At 36.4% G+C, this 11,474-nt stretch overlaps 1 protein-coding gene across 2 annotated transcripts in view; it reads left to right on the top strand.

The window, feature by feature from the left end:
• Nucleotides 1-1,266: 1,266 nt before the first annotated feature.
• LOC117339537 (probable ATP-dependent RNA helicase DDX58) overlaps nt 1,267-11,474 on the top strand; it is a 35,460-nt gene continuing 25,252 nt past the window's right edge. For both annotated transcript variants that reach the window (XM_033901208.1, XM_033901207.1), the window contains exons 1-7: nt 1,267-1,464; nt 3,134-3,274; nt 4,352-4,687; nt 5,860-5,934; nt 7,555-7,830; nt 8,067-8,148; nt 9,086-9,188. In XM_033901208.1, coding sequence (XP_033757099.1) covers nt 1,344-1,464; nt 3,134-3,274; nt 4,352-4,687; nt 5,860-5,934; nt 7,555-7,830; nt 8,067-8,148; nt 9,086-9,188 — 1,134 coding nt within the window. In that variant the 5' untranslated portion in view covers nt 1,267-1,343. The remainder of the gene's footprint in view (nt 1,465-3,133; nt 3,275-4,351; nt 4,688-5,859; nt 5,935-7,554; nt 7,831-8,066; nt 8,149-9,085; nt 9,189-11,474) is intronic.

Here is an 11,474-nt window from a genome sequence, read left to right as displayed (position 1 = left end):
CGTGAAGACAGATTAGTAACTCGTGCGGACATATTAGTTACTCGTGAAGACAGATTAGTAACTCGTGCGGACATATTAGTAACTCGTGTGGACGGATTAGTTACTCGTGCGGACGGATAAGTTACTCGTGCGGACGGATTAGTTACTCGTGCGGACGGATTAGTTACTCGTGCGGACATATTAGTAACTCGTGGGGACGGATTAGTTACTCGTGCGGACGGATAAGTTACTCGTGCGGACGGATAAGTTACTCGTGCGGACGGATTAGTTACTCGTGCGGACATATCAGTAACTCGTTCGGACGGATTAGTTACTCGTGCAGACAGATTAGTAACTCGTGCGGACATATTAGTAACTCGTGTGGACGGATTAGTTACTCGTGCGGACATATTAGTAACTCGTGCGGACGGATAAGTAACTCGTGCGGACGGATTAGTTACTCGTGCGGACAGATTAGTTACTCGTGCGGACATATTAGTAACTCGTGCGGACGGATTAGTTACTCGTGCGGACGGATTAGTTACTCGTGCGGACGTATTAGTTACTCGTGCGGACAGATTAGTAACTCGTGCAAACAGATTAGTAACTCGTGCGGACATATTTGTAACTAGTGCGGACGGATTAGTTACTCGTGCGGACATATTAGTAACTCGTGCGGACGGATTAGTTACTCGTGTGGACGGATTAGTTACTCGTGCGGACGGATTAGTTACTCGTGCGGACGGATTAGTAACTCGTGTGCACGGATTAGTAACTCGTGCGGACGGATTAGTAACTCGTGCGGACGGATTAGTAACTCGTGTGCACGGATTAGTAACTCGTGCGGACGGATTAGTAACTCGTACGGACGGATAAGTTACTCGTGCGGACGGATTTGTAACTCATGGGGACGGAAAAGCAACTCGTGCGGACAGATTAGTAGCTCCTTTGGACGTTTTAGTAACTCGTACCAATTGGTAAGTAACTCATGCCCATGTAATAATTCTTGAACTGATCAGTGAATATATTACTATAAGTCCTCTTGGGGACTCCGTACCTTCTTGCTTTCTTTGTTTTTCCATAACCTTTATAAAAGTGTTTACTCTTTTGTATATTTTGTGTCTATATTTTGTTCAACGCTTTCCATCCTAAGTATACATATTATGACTGTAAGCGTTGGGTGACGTTGACAGGTGAATGACTTCACAATTGAAAGAGAAAGTGAAAGTATGTCTGATAAGGATTACGTCATCGTGTTCCGAAAATTTCCAGTATCGTTATTGTGCATTCTATATATGGTAAGGTGACGTCGGTTTAGTTGTGGAGGTACGTCCGATCGTGTATTGAAATTTGTCATTGTGACGATGGAAGGACAATCAAATGATGACTTACACCTCGGAGAAATGTTGGACGTATATCGCCCGGTACTGGTGGACAGCGTCATAGCCACAGAACTGCTGCCATCGTTAACCGACGTGGTATCAGGTGACTTTGTGCATGTAGTATATGAACTCTGGTGAAGCATCCACATAAACTAAGATCTTGATCGAACACTGTATCATTGCTTGTTTTTAATTTACTTCCATGTCACATCCGTATTCAGTTTGTTTTCAGATGTTCATGGGTTCAAATATAGGATTCTGGCAAAATTGAATGTACGAAGGGAAATAACTGCCATTCCACTTCCACCATTCGCTGAGACTGTAGGGATGGCAGAGTTATTTCCCCTTGGTAATGGCAATTTAGAGGGATTATCATACATTATGTTTGAAATTCTCAATAAAATATAACGCCAAGGAACAATGCGAACATATTTGATTTATGTAAACTCCAACTACTATCTTACCATTATTTTTTTTTAAGTTTGGAACATCCAATAAAAATATGCCATGGCCACTGTACATGTTTGTGAGCTAATAATTCATTTATTTAAATCAATTTATACAAGTAATTCATTATCAATATTTTAAAAAGATTGATTGTATTATTAATATTAGTAGATGGTTTATTGATATCAGTAAATGAACTATAAGATATGAATAATTTAATAATATTTAACAAATGACTGCATTTATCAATAATTCATTTTTGAATATTAATAATTCAAGAATTATGTTTAAAAATGAATAGAATTACTATGTTAATAAATGATTATTGATAATAATAAATAATTATCAATATTTGATAAATGTCTTTTTATTTTCACACAACAGCTTACCATATATAGCTCAAAACTATTGCTATCTAGATCCTGAGGGGGTTCCATGGTTTCTTTCCTGAATTTCCAATACCTGACCTCATTGCATGTTTTAAACTCGTTAGGGTCCACCATGCAATGCCTCCCTGGTATCCTCTTGTGCACATTGAGCTTTATATTTCTGTCAGTATAGTTGTGAAGTGAAACGCTGATATGTTACTATTCCAGCTGCGGCCGTGGCATTAATTGTCATCAACATTTCACATAACAAATTAGTTTTGTTTTTAGATCGTTTCTAAAAAAGTACAAGTCCAACTTTAACCAATTTTTGTATATATATATAGTTAGATCACACAGTGGGCATCTCAACTCTGCCTTCATTTACAGAATATCATCAGGAATTTATGGTCCAGTGACTCTGGAAATTAGGGATGCTGGTAAATCTGGACTTTAAAGTTGCATTGTAGTAGGGACATCTGAATACACCCTACAGATTACATGAATTTTTATCTAAATTTTTGGGTTAAAAAACCTTAGATTTTGAGAAGTTGATTGATATAATATACTTTGCTTCTGGTTTAAAAAGAGGTTTATAGTTAAATTGAAATGAAATCTATTCTAATAATTATTCAGATCGAGGTATTTTCCTCCTAATTTTTAGAAAGAGTGATTTTTTTTTAGGTAAAAATGACACATTTAGGTGAATTTTAAGAATTAGTGTTTTTGCGAAATTTTATTTATTTTTCAATGCATTAATATTTTATACACATGTCTATAATGTATACACGATGCTTCTGCACTATATGTGGAGTTTTTTTGGTTGTTTTTGGAGAAAGTACTGAAATATTGGAGTTTGCTTCAAACTTACTTCATGAACAAAGCAGGACAGGCGAGACCTATAATTATCTGTAATTCTTGTTTTATCAGAAGCATACCAATATTACGCTGATGTTGCAGGTTCAGATGCTGAGAAAGTCAGAAATGTGACTCGCCAGAACAGTAATAGGGCTGGCACAGAGTACTTATTGGAGGTTTTAGTGGAGAGGAAAGAGGTCCCGGGAAGATGGCGGATGTTAGTGAATGCTCTGAAAAAACATGGTATGCATATGATTGTGGTGTTTTAAGACTTTTGAATTAAGAACTGCATCACCCTTTTTTTGTTATTTTTCATGGCATGATGAATTGAGTTCGTTCTGACACAAGATGATCACTTTGTGATAAATGGATAGTCATATTAACATGTATCACTGTAATCATTAAAACTCCTCCCTCACTGTATTCTGTCAATTAAATCCTTCCCTCACTCCCTCACTGTATTTCTGTCATTAAAATCCCTCTCCCTCCCTGTATTTCTGTCATTAAAATCCCCCTCCCTCACTGTATTCTGTCATTAAAATCCCTCTCCCGAACGGTATTTTGTCATTAAAACCAGCTCTCTCTCTCACTGTACCCTGTCATTTCTATCTTTCTCTCTCTCTGTACTCTGCCATTTCTCTCTCTCTCTCTGCCATTTCTTTCTCTCTCCCTTTGTACTCTGCCATATCCATCTTTCTCTCTCTCTCTCTGTACACTGCCGTTTCTCTCTCTCTCTCTCTCTCTCTCTCTGTACTCTGCCATTTCCATCTTCTCTCTCTCTGTACTCTGCCATTTCTTTCTTCTCTCTCTCTCTGTACTCTGCCATTTCTTTCTTTCTCTCTCTCTCTCTCTCCTTCTCTCTCTCTCTCTCTACTCTGCCATTTCTATCTTTCTCTCTCTGTACTCTGCCATTTTCATCTTTCTCTCTCTCTCTGTGTACCCTGCTATTTCCATCTTTTTCTCTCTCTCTGTACTCAGCCATTTCTGTCTTTCTCTCTCTCTCTGTGTACCCTGCTATTTCCATCTTTTTCTCTCTCTCTGTACTCTGCCATTTCTATCGTTCTCTCTCTCTCTGTGTACCCTGCTATTTCCATCTTTCTCTCTCTCTGTGTACTCTGCCATTCTATATTTCTCTCTATCTCTCTCTGTACTCTGCTATTTCCATCCCTCTCCTTCCCTATACTCTGTTGTTAAGATTCTTCTCCAACTCGGTTCTCTGCCATTAATGTCTCTCTTTCTCTATATAATAGAATTGTTGTGATATTTGATATTCAAGTGCATGAGAATGTATATAACAATCTAATATATTTTTTTTTCTAGGCTATGAATCTCTCTCAATGATTCTGGAGGGAGAAATGGAAATGGAAGACAGGGATCGCAACAAGAGAATCATCAACATATTTATGGTGGAATTGCGTCAGGGTATCAATCCGTTAGAAATCCTTCCATCATTAATACAGAAGGGTGTGCTTGGACAGGAGGACAAAGAGAATATCACAGCAGAAAATAGAAATAATGGGGCATTGGCTGCATCAGCCGTGTTACTAGATCGAATACAACGTAAAAAGTCAGATTGGTATAGCTTGTTCCTACAGACACTGGCTGAAAACCGTTTTGGTCATTTAGCTGAGAAGATAGATCCAGACTTCATGAAGAGTAAGAGAGCAAATACATTTGACATTTAGCTAGGGGGGATGGGGGTGGGGGGAGGTGAAGGAGTGTGTGTGGGAAGGGGGGGGGGAGGAGGAGTGGAAGGGGAGGGCGGGGGGTGTTCGATCCTTAATGTCTATCACCCCCAAAGTTCGAGCTCTGTCAGGAAGTCTCTCTGTCGGAATTTCAATCGTCAGGAAAAAATACTGAAAAATAGATTTCTGATTAGTCAGAACAATTTTGGTCATAAAATCTGTGTCTGTAGACATATCTAAACAAATATGACAAGAGATTTGCAGTAATTAATCTTTAGATGATTTATCTTCCCAAATAGGCCATTTATCACTTGAGATTTAAAGCTTATTCAAATAAAAGTTAAAAAAAGACTTTGGTCAATATATCTACTATACTTACTCATATCAAAGGAATGGGTTGGTGTGGCTTGTACATGTTATTAAATACGGGCTCTGTCACAGCTTATTTGGCTCAGGAGGTAGAGCCGTGGCTTTAATTATCACGCCGTAGACCCGGGTTCGATTCTTGTCGAGACACTCGGCAGGAATGGGTTTTTACCTGTTCTTTCACATTGGCACCCAACTAAAATTCCACTGTGGTAGAATTGAGAGTCACGGGTTGAGATTTGGGTAAAACGTATTGTTGAGTTTTTATTTTTCGTTATGTATTACTTCATCCCTAGGGTTAAAGGGCAGTGGACATTCACATCCTTTTGCCATTGTTACTTAATAAAAAAAAGTCTGCTGAATTGTTAACAATAAAACGGTTTTTTTTTTGTAACTTATATTTTTTTATTTAATACAATGATACATGTTAAACAGCACTTTGTAACATCTTCATACAACATCTATGTACTTACACACATCTATAACACCACCCATACATCTGCTCATACATTTGTACAACATACACACACACAAAGAAGAAATTCTGTATAATGATTATTACACCACTACATAACACCACTCGTAAATCTGCTCATACATTGGTACATAAGCACACACACAAAGGAAATTCTGTATAATGATATTATCACACACACTCTAATTGTTAAAATGTTAGTTAATGCATGTTTATACCTGTGTATGTATCTTACTGTTAAAGATGTTTACATGTTGGAGAGATAGCTACACTTGTTAACAGATATTTGTTCATTGATCCAGAATGGAAGATAAGGAATGAAGAAGAAGAGAGAAGGGAGAGATTAGAATTACATACAATGGAAAACTACGATTCAGGTAAATAAAATTGACTGATCATCATGTAACACTGTAAGCTGTGCCCTGAGGACGGCCTACCTTAGGCCGAAACATGTCGGCAACCAGCATTCCTTTTCAATACAACATTTAGATACCTGGATTCAGGAGTTGGCACTCTTCTTTTTATTTTTTTTTAAATTTTATTTATTTTATTTTATTTTGTTATTTACCTGGATTGTTTAAGAGGCCTCTGTATCTACTATGGATCCTCCTGGAACCAAGCGATGAAACAAAGCATCTTTTTGAACTCTGCAGGACGTTGGTTCTTGGAGAATTTCTCCTTAGGGAGAATTTTCTCTTCTGATTTGATCATCAATCTGATTCTCTTTGGATATCTCCCCAACAGATATGGATATATCAAATATTTATACATCTTAAATGTATTGATGACATCTATTATTTATACATCTTAAATGTATTGATGACATTTAATATTTATACATCTTAAATGTATTGATGACATCTAATATTTAAACATCTTAAATATAATAATCACATCTTATATTGATACATATTGAATATATTTATTTCATCAAATATTTATATATTGATTACTTCAAATATTGATAAATCTTTAAAGATATTAATTTCATCAAATATTTATACATCTCAAATATTTTAATTACATCAGTATACATCAAATATTGATACATGTTTGATATCTTAATTTCATCAAATATTTATACATCTTAGATATCTAATCAATCAAATATTGGTACATCTTTAAATATATTAAACAAGGGGGGTAGAGCCAACGCCGGTCCTCAAGGTTAGTAGGATCCAATAGTAGTGTGTTCGCTGAAGAATGGATACCGCGAGGTATGCCGGGAGTCACTCGATGGTTATAATAACAAAGATAAGAGTAGGAAGTGTATCTCAACATTCAACAGCTTCAAAACTTAAAGTAAATATTAAAACTTTTATTCGCCGACCGAATAAATATATTAATTACATCAAATATTGATGCATCTTTAAATATATCAATTAGATTAAATATTTATACATCTCTAAAAATATCAATTACATCAAATATTGATACACCTTTAAATATATCAATTAGATTAAATATTTATGCATCTCTAAAAATATCAATTACATCAAATATTGATACACCTTTAAATATATCAATTAGATTAAATATTTATGCATCTCTAAAAATATCAATTACATCAAATATTGATACACCTTTAGATACATTAATTACATCAAATATTGATACACCTTTAGATATATTAATTACATCAAATATTGATACACCTTTAGATATATTAATTACATCAAATATTGATACACCTTTAGATATATTAATTACATCAAATATTGATACATCTTTAGATATATTAATTACATCAAATATTGATACACCTTTAGATATATTAATTACATCAAATATTGATACACCTTTAGATATATTAATTACATCAAATATTGATACATCTTTAGATATATTAATTACATCAAATATTGATACACCTTTAGATATATTAATTAGATTAAATATTGATACATCAGTAAATATTTTACTGACATTTTTCATGGTAAGATGTTGTTCGATCTTTGGTTTACACTAATTACTTCTTGTGTATGTATTTTTTAAAGATTTTGGTGAAGCGTTATCTGATATAAAACAAATGAATAGGACTCCGAATGTACACCAGGATTTCAATACCGAGGTCAAAACAACAGAGAAACTGGTAGAGAATTTAAAACTGGAAAAAACTGGTGACTCTAATGATGAGGAAACGGTAACGGAAGTGAAGCAAACACAAACAGCTTCTCGACAACCGACGGAGCATGACGAGTTATCTGAACCGCTTCCTCCATCATCTCCATCTCTGTCCCCAACGCCAGTGACCATACACAGTCATCAGTCAGGTATGTATAACATATAATCTGTAGCACTGAAATTTCTCTATACAGGTGGCTAATTTTTTTAAGTGATATACTTGTTCGGTCCTCAGCTATATTGATAGGCTGAAAACCAAACATCCTCCTGATCTGATAATTACTAAAAATTATTTTATTTTAATCCCTCTCCCGTCCTGGGCCCAGCCAATTATCAGGGTCAGCCTTCAGCTTCCTGAAATCTTTCAGTGATTTTTTTATTTTAGCTTCTGTGACTTCTACACCATCAGAGACTACATTGGTGTATCAACGGGTCGAACGAGGAGGACCAGATCTCTCTCTGTTCCGGTAATTGTGGTGATGATTTTTAGACATTGTTAATGTTCTTAATATACTGTAAACTTACATATTGTAGCGGTAATTTTATTTTAGTTATAATGCTACTTCCTCTGGAGATTTATACAGATTGTAATCACATTTAGTCTAAAACATCAGTTGGGCAATATGAACTTATTTTGTATAAATGAAGTTGATATGACCACAGGGCCAGATGGTGACCTTCTACTAAGTAGAGACATTTCAGTTTGAAATCCTACTCGACCTGAAGGATTGTACATATTGTAACCTTACTAATTTGATTACTTGGCAACATGAACATATTTCATAAAATTAAGTGTATACAACCCCAGGACCTGAGAGGGTAAAATGGGCCTATTAGTTGATATCGAGACAGTTTTGCTTTAAAAACCTTCTGATCGTGACTGCATGGTTTTCAACCATTTGGGCCGTAGCTGGTTCACCACCAGAAGAGAACAAATATAGTTTGCAAAAATGATTCCAAGGGCTAGAGGGATGGGGTTGAATAAGGGAAATTAAGACAATTTTGTGGCTTTAAAATGCTGAATGCTTGAGTGCATCACAAGCTTATTTAGTCTGAAACAGCTTAATATTAAGGGAAATTGAGATGAGACATTTTGCTTTGAAAACTTCTCCCGCTGCAGGATTTCATGGATTTTATATAATTTATAATGTTGAAGATTTAGTAGAACTACTGACCAGTAGTTTATTCTACTACTGACCACCACCAGGTCCTTGGGGAGGGCTTACAGAAAAGTAGTATGAATATCAAATTGATTTGTCAAATGGTCATCAGGCTATTTTTGTTAATTTAAAACAAATCATTCTGAAAACTAAACTGTCAAAGAAAACAACTGTTGGCCACCTGACCTTGGAATGAACTATTAGGGTGCCCTGTGTAATGACTGAGCTGTGCTGTTGTGTTTAGATACCAAGAGGAGCTGGCACAACCTGGTATTGATGGACACAACTCCATTGTTGTGGCCCCAACTAACAGTGGAAAGACACATGTGGCCATTAAGATTATGCAGGTAAAACAACAAACATCTGTATCTCTCCCCTACATCTGTATACATATCTCTCCCCTATATCTGTATAAATATCTCTCCCCTACATCTGTATACATATCTCTCCCCTACATCTGTATACATATCTCTCCCCTACATCTGTATAAATACCTCTCCCCTACATCTGTATACACACCTCTCCCCTACATCTGTATACATATCTCTCCCCTACATCTGTATATATGTCTCCCCCTACATCTGTATACATATCTCTCCCCTACATCTGTATACATATCTCTCCCCTACATCTGTATACATCTCTCTCCCCTACATCTGTATACATCTCTCTCCCCTACATCTGTATACATCTCTCTCCCCTATATCTGTATAAATATCTCTCCCCTACATCTGTATAAATATCTCTCCCCTACATCTGTATACATATCTCTCCCCTACATCTGTATACATATCTCTCCCCTACATCTGTATACATATCTCTCCCCAATATCTGTATACATATCTCTCCCCTACATCTGTATACATGTCTCCCCCTACATCTGTATAAATATCTCTCCCCTACATCTGTATACATATCTCTCCCCTACATCTGTATACATATCTCTCCCCTACATCTGTATAAATATCTCTCCCCTACATCTGTATACATATCTCTCCCCTATATCTGTATAAATATCTCTCCCCTACATCTGTATACATATCTCTCCCCTACATCTGTATACATATCTCTCCCCTACATCTGTATACATATCTCTCCCCTACATCTGTATACATCTCTCTCCCCTACATCTGTATACATATCTCTCCCCTACATCTGTATACATCTCTCTCCCCTACATCTGTATAAATATCTCTCCCCTACATCTGTATACATATCTCTCCCCTATATCTGTATAAATATATCTCCCCTACATCTGTATACATATCTCTCCCCTACATCTGTATACATCTCTCTCCCCTACATCTGTATACATGTCTCTCCCCTACATCTGTATACACACCTCTCCCCTACATCTGTATACATATCTCTCCCCTATATCTTTATAAATATATCTCCCCTACATCTGTATACATATCTCTCCCCTACATCTGTATAAATATATCTTCCTTATATCTGTATAAATATCTCTCCCCTACATCTGTATACATATCTCTCCCCTACATCTGTATAAATATCTCTCCCCTATATCTGTATAAATATCTCTCCCCTATATCTGTATACACACCTCTCCCCTACATCTGTATACATGTCTCTCCCCTACATCTGTATACACACCTCTCCCCTACATCTGTATACATATCTCTCCCCTACATCTGTATACATATCTCTCCCCTACATCTGTATACATATCTCTCCCCTACATCTGTATACACACCTCTCCCCTACATCTGTATACATATCTCTCCCCTACATCTGTATACATATCTCTCCCCTACATCTGTATAAATATCTCTCCCCTACATCTGTATACATATCTCTCCCCTACATCTGTATACATGTCTCTCCCCTATATCTGTATACATATCTCTCCCCAATATCTGTATAAATATCTCTCCCCTACATCTGTATACATATCTCTCCCCTACATCTATATAAATATCTCTCCCCTACATCTGTATACATATCTCTCCCCTACATCTGTATACATGTCTCTCCCCTATATCTGTATACATATCTCTCCCCAATATCTGTATAAATATCTCTCCCCTACATCTGTATACATATTTCTCCCCAATATCTGTATAAATATCTCTCCCCTACATCTGTATACATATCTCTCCCCTATATCTGTATACATATCTCTCCCCTACATCTGTATACATATCTCTCCCCTACATCTATATAAATATCTCTCCCCTACATCTGTATAAATATCTCTCCCCTACATCTGTATACATATCTCTCCCCTACATCTGTATACATATCTCTCCCCTATATCTGTATAAATATCTCTCCCCTATATCTGTATACACACCTCTCCCCTACATCTGTATAAATATCTCTCCCCTACATCTGCATACATATCTCCCCTTACATCTGTATACATATCTCTCCCCAATATCTGTATAAATATCTCTCCCCTATATCTGTATACATATCTCTCCCCTACATCTGTATACATATCTCTCCCCTATATCTGTATAAATATCTCTCCCCTACATCTGTATACATATCTCTCCCCTACATCTGTATAAATATCTCTCCCCTACATCTGTATACACACCTCTCCCCTACATCTGTATAAATATCTCTCCCCTACATCTGTATACATATCTCCCCCTACATCTGTA

This window comes from Pecten maximus, chromosome 12, assembly GCF_902652985.1.
Source record: "Pecten maximus chromosome 12, xPecMax1.1, whole genome shotgun sequence".
NCBI lineage: Eukaryota > Metazoa > Mollusca > Bivalvia > Pectinida > Pectinidae > Pecten > Pecten maximus.
The sequence above is the reverse complement of the archived record's forward strand: the minus strand, read 5'-3'. Positions and strand labels throughout refer to the sequence as shown.